This window comes from Megalops cyprinoides, chromosome 2 (genome assembly GCF_013368585.1).
Source record: "Megalops cyprinoides isolate fMegCyp1 chromosome 2, fMegCyp1.pri, whole genome shotgun sequence".
NCBI lineage: Eukaryota > Metazoa > Chordata > Actinopteri > Elopiformes > Megalopidae > Megalops > Megalops cyprinoides.
This window is the reverse complement of record NC_050584.1, coordinates 13,524,764-13,544,093: the sequence shown is the minus strand read 5'-3', so window position 1 is coordinate 13,544,093 and position 19,330 is coordinate 13,524,764. Positions and strand designations below refer to the sequence as shown.

General features: G+C 43.1%; 1 protein-coding gene across 1 annotated transcript in view; it reads left to right on the top strand.

Annotated features, from left to right (window-relative positions):
- LOC118773072 (aryl hydrocarbon receptor repressor-like) overlaps window positions 1-19,330 on the top strand; it is a 72,947-nt gene that overhangs the window by 40,830 nt on the left and 12,787 nt on the right. Inside the window, exons 4-5 of the mRNA XM_036521827.1 lie at window positions 13,707-13,819; window positions 17,754-17,843. Of these exons, the coding sequence (XP_036377720.1) occupies window positions 13,707-13,819; window positions 17,754-17,843 (203 nt within the window). The remainder of the gene's footprint in view (window positions 1-13,706; window positions 13,820-17,753; window positions 17,844-19,330) is intronic.

Below are 19,330 nucleotides of genomic sequence, written 5' to 3'. Positions count from 1 at the left end.
TTTAATTGGTCGCGGACAACACAAGGACACAGAGGGAAGACGGCAACAATGGCTTTGGAGGCCGGCAGGAAACGTTGCGTGAGCTGAGCTCTCTCTGAGAAACGGGCTGTTGGTGCCCTGCTCAGTTTCGCTGCAGTGTCATTTCCCCGCTTGGCATCTTGACCTGACGGAAGGCTCCTTTCTTTTCAGCCCCACGTCGGTTGGTAGTGACTCCTTAGGAGTGCCGCAGAAGCATAGACATAACCATGCACAGTGAATGCTGGCAGATGCGTGTCTATTCTCCATAGCATAAATAGCAACTGTGACGTCCCTCGTGGCGTCCTGTCTTTTGAAATACTTGTTATGTACTGTAAAGTCACAAGCTGACATCAGGGAGGAAATGGTTTCTTTGATATAAATGTTTTCCCTTAGTGCTGTGAACGATCTGAAATATGGCAACATGCTTGAATTTTGAGGACAAGATGAGTCACATTTTCAAAATAAATAACATACTGGGGAAAATGAAATAGAAACCTTTTGCAGTTCTGTAGTTATTACATTTGCAACATTTTACCACTAAGTTGAGAAAGGTTTGCAGATCCCTTTAAGTTTGTACCATAAATGTTGCATTGGCACAAACAGTCAATCAAAAGCTTGCGTTTGCATCTGATATGTCTCATGTCATTTTCCTAATCTCAGAAACATCTTTTTGGTTTTGTTAAGTGAAGCCTTTAAAAGCATCATACACCTGCAATGGGAATCTGAAGTCTAATTTACACACACGTATTTCATATACACATCATTTCTGCCAGTTCAATTTGGTATTATGAATGGCTGGGCAGTAAGCTGCAAGAGTTTCAGGCAGCCCGTCTTGCCAAAAAGCTGAGAGCTTTATTGAATACTGCAGATAATTACTCCATTCACTGTTTCAAAAGGGGACCTAGGCCAAAACCAGCTGGAAATTGAGTGGCTGCCAGCTTTCCATGGCCCATTCCGTGTCAATAGCCGCCGCTGGGTCATCGGTTTGGCTGCTCAAGGTCAGCTCCCTGTCTGTTTCCCTCCCCAGGACACAGCTGCGTGATTCAGCCGCTGAGGCCTTGGAGCCAGCCTGAGTCTGAGCCCGCCGCCTACACCATGGCTCTCCGAGACCTCGGTCCTGTTTGTGTATGACGCGCTCGCACAGCAAAAAAAGAAAAAAAAAAAAGCCCTTCCCCACAGTTAAACCTCCCCGGGACCGGAGCGTGGGCTTGTCGGACTAATATTTCAGAGCTCCTCCGCTGTCGGAAAAATGTCACATATTAATCGTCAGTCCGGGCATCCCTAGAACAAAGGCAGCGATCATTTTGTCAGATTTTTGGGCCGCGGATGCACATGAAGATGTCTCAGAAAGGGCTGGCGAACATTCCGTCTCACGGTTCACTTGACTGTGGAAATCTTGCGAGGCCCGCGACACTGAAAAATCACTTGTGCTCCGAAGCCTGTTCAAGCTGTCACAGCTAGGTAGGGGAATAAGACAGGCAAGATACAGTATGCTGCATGGGAGTGCTCTGTGCCCTGAAAAAGTGCCTTTCCTAGCTGTTTTTGCAGAGGGAAGCATGCCAGTGCAGAGTGAGGCAAAACAGACATGGCTTTGGTTTCCCCAGAAATGAGCTCAAAATAAGAGCAAATTCAAATGCTCTAATCTGATTTAATGAAGCATGGCTATAGGCTGTTTTTATTAAGGCTAATGGACACCCCAGCAACATTTCAGAGGTGGGCTTTTTTTTTTGGTATTATTACGCCACTGTGACTTGTGTTTACCATGGTAATTATTTCTCCTAAATTCATAAGCCTGGACCATCAAAGGCATTAGGCCTGGTTCTGCTGGTCCATTATAAGTTGATCTCTGCTTATTTTCAAATACGATTAGCGCAGATGCGCGGCAGCTGCCAACACTTCCTGTCTTTTTTGGAACATCTGAAGCATTACTTGTCACAATCTCTTGATGGAGAATCGTTAACCATTTAGTAAAATGCTGTGGGTATGTAATGTATGTACCAGGAATGTTTTCACATATTTATTGCAAAAACAGATTTAGCTGGATTGATGAATGCACATTTTACACTAAATTTAGAAGATAATTGAAATAGCTTGTGATGCCTCTGTAAGTAAAAGAAGCAGCTGATTTGAGACCTCAGCACCCATTGTCCCTCAGTAAAGTGCTGTGTGAGCGTGTGTGTGTATGCATGTGTGTGCGTGTGTGTGTGTGTGCGTGCGTGCGCACGTTATCTTTGTATTTGTGTGTGCATCTATGCATGTGGGGGATCTATATGTTTGTGCGTGTATGTTCAAGAGGAAGCGCTTCTGTGCTGGGGGGCTGTTGTGTGACCTCAGAGGTGACGTGGCAGATCCCCACAGCTCCCCCCTGGGCTTTCGTGAGAAGGACTCCATTTTTTTAAGTGGATAGAGGGCCAAATCTCGAATCAGAGCATGTGGTAATGAGATCATCACATGGCTTAGCAAGGCTCACACTCAGTAACACAATGCGAAATCTCTCCTCCTCCGATCTCATGAGAAATGATTGGGATTACTCCATTTGCCATGGTTGTTAGAGGAAACATTACCCCCCAGCTACTGCATATAGAATAAATCAAATCATCTACCTATTCCTGCTTAACATTTCATTTCTCCAAGTGGGATAACAACACGAAACGTTAGACAAGAAAAATGTCGTGAAACAAAAAAATCCTTTGGGTCAAATATGGTCTATTCTGCTAAGCGCAGTGGATGGCCAAAGCGACAATGGTGTCCTGCAAATATAAATAAGCACACTTCAGCGTGTGTGCTGTGTAACACTAGAGCCCCATTGTCTGAACGACAAATATACACCAAGCACGAGCTCTCTAAATCCTCCAGACTGAAGCCACAGGCCTTTTTACAGGCTTTGTGGCACTGATGACTTTCCTCTTATAGCAGGGTTGCGTGTTGTGGAGGTCGTTCCCTGTCAAGTGACGCAGCCCAATAGCCTGGGGGAAGATCGCACGAAGGGGGCGCGTGGGAAAAACAGAAATCTTCGCTGTTTTTCCGATCCTCTAATGACTTGACTGCGCTGAAGCTAAGAGAGAGAGTTATGTTTCTTTCTTAAAACCGCCTCACAATGCAGTGGAAGCAGAGTCCAAGGTCAAAAAGCAGATGACGGTTCTGTCTGAAGTGGTTTAGCCCGGGACAGCGGAAGGCAGCACACAGCGGTGCTTGGACACTCAGAACAGGGTGAACCGAGGTCCTGAAGTTAGCAAAAGGGGGAGTGCTTTGGAATTACAACAGGTAACCTGTCCACAGCCCGGAGGATCCAGTGATAGCACTGATCCATGACATGTATAATTCACAATAATCGTTAACATGTCAGTCCTGGGAGAGCCATGGAGTGTTGTATGACAGACAAATTGTCACTTGGCACCCCTCTCAGCGGGTGAATCAGGTAATACATCTCAGTGTGGCTTGTAGACAAGCCGTTTGGACAGAATCCAGGAGGTGTTGGCTTCCCTCTACCCACAGTAACATTATAAATGCCCTTGCCAACGGGGTCCATCACTCATGGGTCTTACCTTTCCACCTTGCATAAGAGTTGGGGTGTACCGCTAATTTATTTAGCCAAGAGCCACCTTTCCTCCAGGCAATTATCTTCTCTGCTTCTGGGAGTTCAAAGCCACTCAAGCCGTGGTGAAGAATTTGGATATGCAGGCGATCCGAGCGCAGATATCTGAGGAGATCCGAGTACGCGTTACGCTGCCCTCGTGCTTCGCACGCATCTGTTGTTTTCCTTGGAGCTAATATTAAACAGACACCATGCCGGGGAGGAAGAGAACCACACTGGCAGAGAGTGGCAGTTCTGGGGATATAATTGTGTATAGCAGATATATTACCACAGCAGTGCTGTTAGCCCATAAGGAGTTTACCTTGCGGGACATCTGCGTGTTGTTATACTCTTCAATGGCCTGTAAAGGCTGATAATGTTTTTAACAGATTACATGCCTGTTTTATGGATTAAAATACCAAAGGGCCACCAATTCAGTGTTTCATCAGATCGAGGTAGTAACATTCCTTGTGAAAGCCCCATCTTCTGAACTAAGAGGTGTTGGGGCTCGTGGGTGAAGAGCCTGTACACTCACAAAAAAAACAAAAAACACTATTTACCTGGCTGAACAGGGACTGTGTCGCAATTCATTTTTGCTGTATCTGGGAAAGCTTTTTGCTTCTCCTGTTTCACATTGCTCCAAAGTGGCGCTCCAAATTTTATGAAATAGGTAATCCCACTGATCACTCAGGTCAGATCACAAGTTTGCTTGTAGCGTTGAATGTCAGAGGTCAGCTGGTGAAGTCTTTTAGAGCAAACGTGTGCTTATAAGGAAGTCCAGTTGTAGGCTTGTTGATTTTCCCCCCTCCACACACACTGGGATCCCAGTTTGTTGATGTAAATACACTAGTCAAGGCTCTGTGGTTCAGCAGCAGAACATGTGCTGAAAATACTCACAGCAGCATGTTGGTCAGGTTTTTGTGAACGCATTGTAGACTGATTACTGACTTCCAGAGTGTGTCTATATTTCTAAGGGTGCCATGTGATATATTACACAATATTAGTAAAACTGGTGTCTCATAAGGAGTATTGAGAGTTCAGAGAATGCTGGAAACAGATTTGGTTTTGTCGAATTTTGTGTGTCAGGTCACATGTTAACAGCAGTCATGTAGAGGTAGTAAGGAAGCAAACTGTAATATGGATGTGACACTGTCAGACTTTTATTTTTGGCATGTGCACCTTTGACATGCGTTGAAAAGTTTGGTGCTCTCATATGGATTGAGCGTTAAGGATGCCTGATTATGACGGGCTCGGACCACCACTGGGTCCATGAATAGATCGAAGAGATTTTTCAGTGCTGCGGAGGGTTGTATGGAACACGTTACCTAGTTGTGTTGTATCTGTGGTTCACGAGGTTCTGTCAAGCACTTCATTTAAAGTTTTCTGGTATCAGTTAGCAACAACCATCAGAAAGGACACAGAGAGAAGAGTGGCCCTTTCTGCTACAACTCACCTCATCATATAATTTTGATCTAAATGAATTACCAGTATTGTGCTTTCTCTCTCTTTCTGTCTGTTTTTTCTTCTCCCATTGTCTTTCTGTATGTCATTCTGTATGTCTCTCTCTCTCTCTCTCTCGCTCTCTCTCTCTCTCTCTCTCTCTCTCTCGCTCTGGAATGTAGTCTACATCAAAGTGTTCTGCTTACTGCTCAGACAAAAATAGAATGTTCCAAAACTAATAATTATTTCCATAGTTGTTTGACTCATCAAAAAGATTGTTTCGTGAAGTGGATAAATAAGTAAAAGACGAGATTTATTGTCTGTACCTCAGTTCATGTTGTATATAAATCTGTGCTGGATGAGTTGAAAAACTACTTTTCAAGAGAGTTTCAGCTAGTTCCCAGGAAACAAGAATAGCAATTCCATTGAAAGCGAAGTGATCAAATATACTGGAATCTGTGTTTAAATTGCTGAACGGGAGTCCATAATTTGAAGTATAAATGCAAAAAATAAAAAGTTTCCTTTGTAACTCAGAGGCTTTGTGAATCAGGTGTCTGCAATGGGAGTGTATTTGTTGTGGGGTTTTACTCTGGCTTTGATAAACGAATTTACTTTGGAGCGCAAGGCCCTACAAACCAACTTGCAATAACTGTTATAGTTCCAAACACAGGAAAGGCCATATGTTTCTCTTTGCAGCAGTCATTTATACATGCTATCAAATGTGTGTATGCTGTATTTCCTTCTTACATTTTAAGCAGCTGCTTTGAATTCATGTTTCAAGATGTTTTTGTTCTTTATCATTTTCATTTTTGCAAAGATATTCAAACCTTTCACTGGCAACTTAATTAGACTTTATATCAATAAAATGAGTCTTTCCTAAAATATTGAAAGTAATATTTCTGTATCTGCCGAGACAATAGAACATTGACCTTTAATGTATAGAAATGAAAGACAATCTTACCAAGAAATTTTACAGTACTGTGAGTTGACTTTCAAAATATTTCACAGTTAATATGCTGAGCAGTGTAGTAAGGAATATAAATGCTTTTCATTTTTTTGGCTTCTGTAGCAAGGCAACCATCTTTTCCAAAGAATACAATATTTTATGTGCAGTAAGTTTTGGTAATGCATGTGCTTACACTGTAAATCTTGTTGGGACATGAAAGGAAATGAAAACCTATATATAGCTTTCAACAGGCCCTTTAACAGCTACCAACAAAGTGGGTTAATGGGTGTTGATGCCCCAGACAATGCTGCCTGTGAGGTCTCCTGCTCGAGTTTTATTTCGTTGTAAAACAAGACCGCCCAGCCCCTTTCAGCCTCAAGAACAGACATTGCAATCACATCAGCAGACCTACTTGTTACTAGCTGGGAACTTCAATGGGGAAAAAAGATACACAAGATAAAACTCTGCAATCCAGTCTCCGCCCATGCTGAGACCCTCTATCGTGACCGCTGAAGTCTGGGAAAGGAGGAACCAGAAACAAACAGATTATTGAGTAAATTTAGGTTAATGTATTAAAGGAAGCTTTTATTTACTGTAGATTGGAATAAATAGAACTGGAGGATACAAGCTCCGTTTGAACGCCTTTTGGTGAAACAATGGCTTTTCCCAATCAAATTCCCAGAGAACATTCAAACCCTGGGTGTCTGCTTCCTTGACTCGCAGTATTTTTGGGATGTGATTGTATGGAGGACAGATTACTCAACTATTTTGACTTTTGGGTTCCCCTGCATGCCTCAGTCATGATCTGTTGTGAAAAAGCTATGGAGGCTTGAAGGACTGTGAGTCAGGATATGTCAGTAAATGTCTTCTAATGTGAACTCAATGAACTCTTCATTGAGTTATTCAGATGAGGACGCTGTTTCAGGTGATTGCAAGCAACGCTCAATAACTTTCCTTTTAAATTACATTAACATTTACATGGCATATGCTCTCAGCCAGAAGGACTCACAATGCATTTTTAAGTCAAATGCAATTTATTTTTCCTGTTTTTCAGTCACAGGCTTAGAAGAAGGAATATCTTCCAGTTTCCATGTTCAGGAATCTGTTTTATTTAATTATTATATTATGTTTTGTTGGAATTGTCTCAATCTAGTTCACAAATGGAGATAAATGTGTGCTGACCAATATCCCATGAACATTTCTAAAGCTTTCTTGCCTTTATTTCTGTCATGGCTGCCTAGGGACTTGAAGCTCTGTCTGCCCTTGCAACTCTCTCAAGTGCCTGAGCCTAAGTGTTGGACACCTGTGGTGTGATTCCAGGAACCAGAGTAGCTGTGGCTCTGATTATACACACGCAAACACCCACACCTTCACACATACACACACACACCACAGTAATGCTCAGCCTCTCTATTTTCTACATAATAAGTAGAGCGAAAGAAACCATGCTTGCACAACACACGCCCAGGTCATAAAACCTAAGATCATAAAACATCTTATTAAATTAACTTTGTCGCATCAGTTGTCATGACAGGTATTACATTGACAGCAAATTCAGTGCTGTCTCAGACCGCCTGTCAACACAGTGCTGACCACTACAAGCCTGGGAACAGCACTGTTTATCTCAGGGAGACACTGTTTACATCATCCAAATGGATGTCTTGTATCACTTCCGTTTTGCACAGTTGCTGCAATTATAAATGATACTTTTGTTTGCGGCTTGATGGCAAAAAAAAAGAGAGAGTTCTCGCTGAAGTGGGGCTTCCGCCCTCTTTATTACTGTCCATGAAAACCCCCTTGGTTGTCAGCAATCCCCAGTGACAGATTAGCTTTGCCATTCCTTCTCCAGCGGGAGCTGATTTAACATGTGTGACCCTTGTTGCAGTTTACATTGAGGCCTTTCAAAAGCTTGATTGTAATTATTTTTTTTATTCCACGCCTGAAGGTTTTTTTTTTTTTTTTTTTTTACTGCTGCAGCTTCTGTTCTTTCATTGTGAGAGGGTGACCTGAGACATGAAAATATATATATTTTTTTTGTAAAAAACAAAAAATTATTTATGAATTGCATAAGGAGCTGTTTACAGTTGTGGAGAGACTAGAGATCATGTGGCAATGTGGCAATCCTGTGTTTTTAGTAATTGTCATACTGTTCAGTTTTTCTTATCTCACATCTATTCAGTGGAGTCAAGCTGCAAAAAGAGTCAGCCTGCAAAAAGGATATCATAATAGGATAATTACATAGGATAGTTTCCACGTGTCATTAAAAAGCAATACAATAAAACATTGCTCCAGAAACTAAAATGGCACGATTAAAATGCATGCTGCAGAGCATTTTACATGGTGGTTAAATGACTGAAATTGCTTTGTTTTTTTTTTCTTTTATAAAGATTAACTTTTACCAAAAGAATCCAAAAGAAAACAGCTGCCCTCTGCCCTTCGCCAGGACGTCCCTGATTTCATGCCACATTACCTAAAAAAGAAAGTTCCGGACACACGATACAACATATAATGAAGAATTAGGTTCCATTACATTGCAGGCTTAACCTTTATGGAGAGCATTCAGTGCTTGCCAGCAGTCATCAATATTTAACAGCTGTTGTTATTATGAAATTCTTTATAGGCTAATGTGGCTTGCTGGTTTGCACGCAAGGGTTTGAACGAGTGCCAAGGCTCTGTCAGGGACGAGAGGAGATTGACAGACGGTTAGCTTGCGTGACAACAGAGCCTTGGTCAGCCAGCTCCGATTCTCTCGACATCACCCCGCTCTCCCTCTGGTGTTTCTCTGCCTTGGATTTCCTGGGCTGGGGGGGGAGGGGGGGCGCGCAGGGAGGGAGGTGGGAGGGGGAGGGGAGTCAAGAGGGGGTGGAGATACCCAAATGAGATGGCTAGCAGCCAGTTCCCACCCTCTTGCCTCCAGTGAAGATATCTGTGCTCTGTGTGCACGCAATGCTGTCAGGCGAGGCTATGCTTGCATGTGTCTGGATTGCTTTAACTCCAACAGACCATGCCAAAAGATGGCACCCTGGTAGTGTTTACCCATAATGGTAAAAATATCCTGCACTCTATTTTCCTATTGATAAGCACAGAGCGTACACACTACCTACAACTGTAAAGACCCTAATCAGGGCGGACAACTTACACTTTCACTTTGACAAGAGATGAACTGATCTGTGGAGCTGCCTGTTGAATGTGTTGCGTTTGCCAAGGCTGCGAGGATGTGTTAGTCTGTGAAAGTTAAGGCATGCATGACAGAAAAGTACATTCATGAACAGCGTGTTGAAGTTGTTGAACCAGCTCACTCTGCAAAGATGGCTGGTGCCGTTGGAGGCTGCTCTGACCAAACCCAAACCAACATCTTCAGGAGTTCCAACAACCGGTTCTGATGCCCTGCACAACACCATCCAATTAACAGGTTTAAATATGCATCACACCCTTATAATTTCTTTTATTCTACGCATTTACAGTATGATCTTTTTTGTGAAATTGAGCATTTGTTTGATACCATTAGAGACTATGCTGAAAAAGTAAAGGATCAATGAAAAAGTAAAGTCAATATATTATTCAATATTAAAAACTTAATCATGGTGATCTAAAAAATTGTATGAAGAATTCACTCAGGCATCAGTGCTGTACAAATGAGCAACTAGGAAGTAAAGGTATCATGTAATTTGGCAAATGGCAAAGTAATAGCTTGTTTGCTAACACTTCGGTTGAAGTGGGTCTCAGGAGATATGCACAACACTTTTGTCAGCTGTAAATAATGGTTATAACCCTATGCATTATGACCAGCATAAAGGTTGCAAAGAATGTAATCATCTGCATTATGACATATGTTACATGTTCAGAAAAGCAGCTTTTATACTTTTGTTTATGTTTAGGGCAATGTTAAGATGAATTATGTAGTGATTAAGATGTTATGAATTCTATCAAGTGAATTGTTACCATTTGTTTGGAATAAACTTAAAATTTAAGCAGTAAAAACAGGTTTGAGGTGTGTACAGAGGACATCACGTCCCAACTTTTCATGCATATGAACATTTACACGTTACTGCATAATGCATGCAGTTATTTTTCATCTTTTTGCCTTGAATTAATTTCTGATATAATGCAAAGCACTTACAGCTGTCTATGGCAACAACAGAAATGTCATTGATTTCTGTGTCAACGTGACAAGGAGAATGCCAGGTTTACAGCCGCTGGTATGCAAGTTCAGTAACCCTCCTGTGGGATAACACATGCTGGTGCTCCTTTTCAAAGAGAGAGAGAGGGAGGTAGAAATCATTGAGAAATTGCACGTTGTGTTAATAACATGTTATTGGAACCGTCTTCTCAGACGCACCTGTGCCGGGTTCCGCTGGATGTTGTTTTTCAAGGTAGGCCTTACCCAAGGCAGACAGAAAATAGGTTAATTTCCCCATGCTGTCACCGCGAGTCCATGCAGCTCTCAGCTCCTTGCTCGGATTCCACACTGTGTACTTGTGTTCCTTGCCGAATATTTGAATTCTTAACGATTAGGTTTTCTGTTTATACAAAAACTGAAAGAAAATGAATAAAGTCACTGTTTGGCAGTGGAAGCACAACTTCAATAATTAATCATCCCTTTTATTTGTCTTTCCTGGACTCACATCCTCTCCAAGGTTTTCGTAAGGCTTCAAAGGCAGGTTGGGGGGAGTGGAGAAGTACAAGGGTACTGAAATATGCGGTAAGACTCATTTCCTGCAGTGGTTTCCACCAGTCAGGCGAAATTTAGATGACATTAAATAATGCGATCATTGGAGAAGGAGAGCGTGTCTGCTGTGAAATAAATAAATTAAGTAAAAAGATAGAAAGAAAACACATCACTTTTAAGGGATGAACTGTAAGAGCCGGGCGCATTCACAAGGTCTGTGTCATGCTATGAATTTATACAGGCAGGGAAAGGAGAGCTCAGATCGCCTTGCGTAAGAAAACCGTTGAGGAAAATTGACGGGAGTCACGAAAGGCTCGTGCTGGCACATCGGAGGTGTGCGGAGAGGAGCGGTTCGGGGATGAACCTGTGCAGTGGGGGGACGGGTTGCGGTGGCTTTGGGACTGTGAGAAGAGGAAGTGTGTGTTTGGGGGGGGTGGGGGCGCTTGCCGTGCTCTGGTGCGCAGGAGTAGATGTGGGTCTGGAAGTGCGTGCCTCGCGTGACTAATCTCTTTGTGTTTGTGGGTCTGTTGTTTATCTCTCTCGTGTGGATCGCTGCACGCTCGCGGATTAGCGCCCGAGACGCTGCGTGACAGCATCCCCTCGCCCACCGCTTTCAGGGGATCCAGGATGCGTGGGCTCCCCTGATTACGGCGCTGCGATCGATCTGTGTCCCGCACCCTGGCTCCGAGGGAGGTAGATTGGGGGGGGGGATCTCGATGGCACCGTCGGGTGGCACAGCTATGTTGGCACATATGGAGCAGCTATGCTGGCACGGTCATGGTTCCGAGGTGCGGGCACGGTGTGTGTATTTTTCCTTGGTTTTAGTGTAATCCTGCACATTAGCCAACCCCACTCTCACAGCACCAACCTCCCAGCCTCTGCTGGGGCTCAGATATAGCGCCGTACATCCAGACCTTACGCAGCACTTAATCTCATCCACAGCAAACAAATTTTATTAATACCGGGAAAATTCAGCTGCAGAGGAGACTTCCATTAAAGAAGGCTAACTGTCCCATTCAGAGTCATGAATGGAGACCGTGTGAATGAAGATCCTGTGAATGAAGAGGGGTGATGCTGTGGCCAGTTCAGTTAGCATGTGATTTCTAATTAATTTTTATTCTCCTAATAACACATAATATTCCCTTGTTTCTTTGAAAAGGTCACACATTAGGGTTTTAAAAAAACAAGAATGTCTCAGTTCTCGTTTATAATATTTGTATTTAGCTCAATGACGGTTGTTTCCTTTTTAATTATATAGTGCAATCATTTCTAATCCTGCATTTATTGATTTTAGTGATCTTTTTTCTACACCTCTTTTTTGTCACAGCAAAAGTATGAGGGATCCAGGACATGTGTGCATGGGGAAAGGGCATGTGTGTTTATAGTGTGTTAGAGGGGGAGCTCAAATAAAATAGGATAGTCTTTTTGCTCAGACTTTACAGCACAAGATGGCTGATGGGAACTAGGACTTTAAGAGACTTTGGGAAATGTTACTGCCAAAGTGCATGCAGGTCCGTGCCAATCAGATCAGAAAATCAGATGTTCTAAATGCCAGTTTAAGACTTTTTTCCAAAATAAAGAGCGAACCAGGTGGTGGTATCGTGTCAAATTAATCCTGGTAAGCCATGAAAACTAACACTGTTTGCAGTTCTTATATATTCCATCCCTCTGACCTGGTATCATTGTCTGAAAAAATATTAGTTTCATTTTATATTAGGTTACTCTTACATAGCTGCTTTAAACTAACACTATGTATAAATAATATTATTTAACTACAGATACATTTTGCCATGCCCTGGGGAGTTAGAATGCTTGAGAACAATTTCTCATTTTTTTCAGTTGTGAAATTAGATGATAGAGATGCAAGGATCATATATGGTAAGTATAGTGATTCAAATGCACACACATATAATAGAAAATAGGAAAACAAGATATGAATGCAGCCATATGAGTATTAGTAAATGAAACTGATTTGATTCTGTGTGTACAACATGTCAGAGAGAGAACAATAAATAAAGCCATGTGAGACTCACTGTAAGTTGGACCACTGTTGTGAATTCCATGTAATGCTCTGATTTCAGTTTTGGAAAATATTCCAAACGCATAGTGTGTGAGCAGGTCTTTATTGTATTAGGGTGGTAGATATCAGTGTGTTCCGTGTGCTCATTCCAACAGAAAAGAGGCAAAAAGTTACAGGAAGCCCATTACAATGTAAAACCACCACCAGTCACCAGGCAAAGATCTGTGTCCACTGGTGCTTAAAAATAATAATAATTTCCATTGTGTAGCATGGCACTACTCAATAAAGCCATCGACTTTATACGGCACCTCAGCCAATTGTTTTAAGTGTACTTGTGGCCATTTTTGGTTATTGTTACCAGGCTTTCCACGCTAATATGATGCATATGCAAATACTGGAAATTTGGTCAATGGTGAAAGACAGTTGCAATGCAAATGCTCCTACTGTTCAGCATTTTCCAGGATGTTCCATACTTATTTTTTGTGAGTGAATTTGGAATCCTTGTGTATTTGTTGGTAACATTAGTAATGGATGTTTTGTATTGTGTATTTTATATAGGATTAACAAGTTTGTTGTTAAAGCTTAAATTGTTATTTAATGGCTTGATAATGCTATTTATCGTAGACATAAATACATATATTTTACAATGGGTGGGTGTATATGGTATGTATGTGTTGAGGGTTAGGGGAGTGTTTAAGCAATTTATTGCAAAAATCCAAAATGCAGAGTACAAGTAGTACTGGAACTAAATGGAATCAATAATACCATCTCTCCCACACTCATACATATTTGAAATTATGAATACCGTTCCAAAATCTACAGTTCCAGTCCTTTTCTCAATCCCACACGTGATGGCATCTCAATTGGTATTAACAGTGTTGCTTTAAATGTTTACTTCCAAATTTTAAATCTGGTATTGAAACAATCCCACCCCTTGGCTCTCACTGGCCGAGGATGCAGAAAGCTGCCTTTGCGCCGGCCGCACACGATCCATTGAAAACTTATCCTCTCCTCGCTCTCTCTCCGCTCCCTCTCACAGCCATTCAGGAGAAGCCGCCCAGAAAGCACATCAGCCCGTCCGCCAATCATGATGCCAGGAAGGACGGCCTGCCAGCGGCGACGGGCGTCGTGGAGAGCGATCTCCTGCTCGAGGTAAGAGCGCGGCTTTGGAACGCGTATCCGTCGGACGCGGCCGCGCAGCGGGGAGCTCCTCCAGCGCAGGGCCCGCAGGGCTCACCTCCGCCTGAGTGACCTAACATCGCGTGACCAGGCAGGCCGCGGACACAGGGGCGGGAGGGAGTCTGGGGGGGGTGGGGGAGGTTTGGGGGAGGTGGTTACTGGCAGAATTCAGATCCATGGGCCGACCTCCAGCGAGGTTTTCAAAAAAGGTGGAGTGTAAATAATCAATTGACCCCTGACTGAGGAGGTGGGAAACCAGCAGCCCCGGATAGGTGCTGACAGCTTCATTCTCATGCAGTCGCAGGGGGAAAACCGAGGAGTGAGAAAGATGCTTGAATGCTTCTCCAAAAATTGTTCGGAGCTGTTTTAATTTCCACCCCTGCGGCGCCGCCTGATTACAGGAAAAGGCCTGTGTACGTCGCGTCACGTCAGATCGCTTTTTCTTTTAGGCCAGCGTTTACAGCTGCGCTCGTCTGAAAAAAAAGAAAGAAACACTGAAATCAGCTATTTGTAATCATGACAGAATCGTCACATTACATCACATTACCTTCCACTGCATCTCACTGTTCACGTTTCAGAAATGCACAGATCGGTGAAATGCTATATGCATCGTGAAACTTAATGATGGTGGACTCTCCCTGCCAGCAGAGAGAGAGCACAAGAGAGATAAGGATGTATGTGACTATTAAAGAGCACACGAATGCCTCTCAATGGCACATTTTGACAGGCGCATGACAGTGATTTTGTGGCCAGGTTCAGATAGGGTTCCTTCACGATAGGAGGCTTCACACATGCAATGAACGTCCTCAGCTCAGAAATTACCAATCAATCAAACAGCTGGGAAATGCGCAGGAGGTCAGAAAGTCTCTAAATGATAAGGGGTTGTGAGACCCTCGACAGGACTGAGCCGAGAAAAGGCTCAGTCATCTGAAACTGGCACAACACTACACGAATAAAGAGCCAATTGACTGTGGAAATGTGTTGCCCTTATTGCGTGACTGGAAAAGCTACTCACAGCAAGGCATGGCTTCAGGCCTCGGCAATTGTACTGCAGTAACCACGGCAACTGGGTCTCCGGGGACACAAAGATGCCAGAGTGTTTTCCTTTATTCTCGGGAAGACTAAAATGTTTGGAACAGTCCTTTTTTTCAATAAGCTGTGACCCTGATGAAATACCTTTGATGTCTTTGTGACAATGTTTTGCTCAGAGATGAGGAAAACGGTCAGGATATATAAAATTTCTGTCAGCTACCATGCACCTCTTACATCTCACTCCTTTAATTTTTTTTTGTCTGTTTTTGTTTTCAATTTCCAAACTGTCCCATGAAAAGAATATTCATTTTCATCATGTGTATAAACTCCTGCAGAAATTTACCAAAGGAGAGTGTTTAGCCTTTTCTCATTAATACGAGACACAAGTGCATTGCTTTTAAATTGAATTGGAATTGTTTTTCGGTTTCAGCAGCGAACAGGTGCAAGTTTCCATGATCTCATCTAATTGGAATTCCTTGAACCAGTGAATGTTGGAGAGCGCTGCAAAATTCGAGAATGCCCCCCTTTTTCCCCCCCTGAAAACATACGGTGCAAAACCGTAAGAGCTCTGTCATGGCAGAATGGCATCTGCTTTGAGAGAGATAACATCAGAACAAAGAATGCTGGAACGGCAATTTGGGATTAAGTAATAAGCAGAATCCACTTCTTGATCTGCAGCGCGTCGCAGGCAAGCAGAAAGTGACGTGAACGGGGAGTGTAGGTTTAGCTGGAGGTAGCATGCGACCGGAGGCGTTCGGCCGGCTCGCAGAGCGAACGATCGTCTCTGTGCTGCTGAGTATTTGCTTTTTCTGAAAGTAATTTCCCCTCTGGGTCCCGTCGTCAGCCCTGAAAATGTAAGTGTGCGAGGCGCAGTGGAAGACACATGTAGGGCTAGTCACGCACACAGCCCCGCGCAAGTGTTTTGCTGACGTGCAGTTCTTGCGCGTGTTGTGGCTCCACTATCTAGAAATGAGTGGAAATGGTTACTGGGTCAGTGGCCTCTGGCTGCCTAATGACTGCACAGTTTAAGTCTGTCAAACAGAGTCTCCGTCAGCTACACGGGAGACCAGGAGCAGAGCGCGCGCCTCTCTCTCACGTGCAAACAGGCATCTCTGCTCAGGCTCCAGAACTGGAGCTGCGTACGCTCATGCTGAGTGGCTACGGTAAACACATTCCTTATGGCATATCCTGTATACAGATCATTCCTAGATGGACAAATATGCACAACAATAAAAGCATAGTTCAAATACTGATTTTCAGCCTATAATTCATTACTTTTTTGGTGCTTGTTGCAAGCTACCATTATAATTTTTTTATATGAACTCTTACTGTTATACAAGTTTATACATGCTGATTTGGGTGATGATTGTACACAATCTGTGAGACCTGAAGCGATTCACATTTAACATTAACCCCAAATTTAAGCTGAAAGTGCTACGAAACTATTCAGATTGATAGTTTGTGCATCAGTACATTATCAATTTCTTCCACCTTCCTGAAGAAAATCATTAAAAGGCTACACACAGATGGTACTAATAGATACCAAGTGAGAAAAGCAATGAAAAACATTGTACCTATATAATTTTTGTAATTGTTCTTCAATGAATATCAGACTATCACCTGTGTACTGTTCTGAATAATCTCAGTGACATTAGCAATTTTACATGTTTCTAAGGTGTATTGCTGCTTATTTTAATTGTAGATATTTGTTGGAAATATATTTTTTTCCCATGGAGGTGTAGTTAATTTTTGCAATTCATGCAACTTTTTGTACCATGTGCCAGCTGTAATTTTATTTTTCAAAATGCGAATTTTTCCTCCATCACCAGATTTGGCATTTCAATATGGCAATGTATCCATGGTTCTCATGTACCACAATATGGATCAAATTGATGTCTTTTACTTACATGTGGCAACAGCAATTTTGAGATTACATCGTTGGACGTAAAATCGTGGTTGAAATCCCTCCAAATATTTCCCCCTGTCCTGCACTGACTGGGAAAAAGTAACTGAGGTCTGGCACGGACTAAACGGAATGAACAAAAATGAGACAACCAGTGTGTTTTACTGCATTTCTCAAGTAGAGCGCGTCACGCATGGAAGGAATGGAATAAAAGTAAACAGACTGAGTGACTGGTGACTGAATGAACGAACGAACGGATGAATGAGCGAATCAGGGCACTTCTCCTGCTGTATGCTCTGTGCGAATATGAGCGACAGTGTGGCTGGGAAGGGAACAGGGGTGTTAAGCGAGGCAACCACGGGGCCCCGTGGCCCCCCCCCCGGCCACAGACTGCCTGAAAACATCCCGCCGTGGCGTGGCTACCGAAACGCCCTGCCCACAGAGGAGAGCCAGCAGCAGGGCCGGGTAACGGCAGCCAGGAGAAAACCAGCTGGCCTGACCTGGGTCAATTCACGTTAAACTGGAGGTGACAGGGCCTGGCGCGGAGCGGACTGGAGTCACGCGATTGTCGAGAACTTGGACGCAGTACAAACACTTGAAAGTTAATAAATTGCAGTTTGTAGGACTGACTCCTCCATTTCCCTGACCTCAAATATGGAGGGCCTGCTGCAGAGATGCAGTGTGAGTTCAATTTAAGTCGCACTTGTTTCCGCACAACGGTTAAGCATCTACGCAGTGACTTTGTGGTGTCCTTGCTAAACTCTGAAGTGTGAGCTACATTCCTTGAAAAGCATTCCCAAATCAAAAATGTTGTTATCATTGTAATTTTGAATAAACTGTTGCCTCACAAGTGGTGGATTTTACTGAAAAAAAGGCAAAATTTCAGACTTTTCTCTGTCTTGATTTTTTAGAATTAGATTTTGTGGAGTATATGCAAGTGAATGTTTACTTTCGTCTCCTCTTTTTTTGTAGTCCTTGAATGGGTTTGCGCTGGTGGTGAGCACAGATGGGATGGTATTTTATGCCTCATCCACCATTGTTGACTATTTGGGCTTCCATCAGGTAAGTTTTGTTCATGAATTTTTGTTTTGTGTTTTGTTCAATTCGGTTAATGCAAATGATTGTTACAAATTTATTATGCCAGTCTGATAATTAGTGCAACTGCACATGTGACAAGTATACACTACAGTAAGTAAACAAAGCTAAGTGTCACAGCAGGCATAAGAGTTGCAAATTTTGCTGGGAAGAATTTCTTAAATGGCATGCTTTTAAGGAGAAGCAATGACGAGCTTCAGTGAGAAAGTTTTAAAGCTGTAGTAGTGACTAACACCAATTTTAGACATTTCCGAGGCCCTGCTGTCTAGGACATGCTGTGTATTTCTATGAGGATTGAATGCCAGCAGGGCAGTGTCTATCGCAGTCTTCCCCCCTCGAGGGAGGTCCCCTGAACACAACGAGCGACACACGAAATGTGGCCTTAGAGACAAGAGCTTAACCATGTAACACTGACCCGGGGAGACCTCCGTCACTATCGGGGATCGAAACGCAGCCAAGAACCAGCGGGGGTTCTCCAATCTCCAATTGCCACCCACATGACCTCACATCATGGCAGCCATATGCACTGCCGTTGGAGGTACCGGAGAGATGGGGCTCGATTATTACAAAGCAAGTCATTCCCACTCAAGCAGGGTCCAGAGGCTGCAGAGCATGTGGAGTGTGTCAGGGGTCCAGGTGGGGGGGGGGGTGATCTGAAATTCGGCTGAGCACCGCTGATATTGCACAGGGCCCCCTTCGGCCGGCACAGTAGCAGCTGGATCCATGGGACTGGCCCGCTCTACCCCTTCTGCTTCTCTCCTTGCCTGTCAGATTATTTCGTCTAGGGTAAAAGCTCTCTGAGCCTCACTCCAGGGAGGCAACCAGGAGGTCAGCGCTGCGGGGTTTTTGAGGATTTCACGGGGTCAGGAGGTAACAGCCACATGGCTAAAGATAGGCTGAACCTCCACTTCCTCTGCGGCTGTTAATTATTGATTGTATCAACTGGGTATGCCTGTCTTCCCCCTCTTAAATAATGTTCCAAGCCCGTGAATAAAGAATGTTACATTACCATGCCGACTTTCAAGGCAAGAAGGGCTTTTGGGTCCTGGAAACTATTACAGTACAGATTTCCCTCCTGCCTTAATTAAGGTCAAGCACGATAACGCCACCTTTTGAGTGAAATGAAGACTGAATCACTGTGAAACAGTCTGTGAGTCTGTATGTATGTATATATGTGTCAGTTTTTACATATTACTTACATACCTGTGACACTTATTACACATTTTTAAGTTCATAGAGAATGGGATTAAGCTTTCCTAAACTGACAGTGTTTCACAATGATTCATATAATAAAAAATATTGATTTAATTTATTTAATATGTGTAATATCATCTTTTCCTTACATTTGTGCTGGCTGCCAATTTAACACACACCGACTTTGGGGTTTTCAAATTTTCTTCTTTTAAATTTCATTTTTATGCTTCAATATCAGAATTTGATGTGTGAAGAATAAA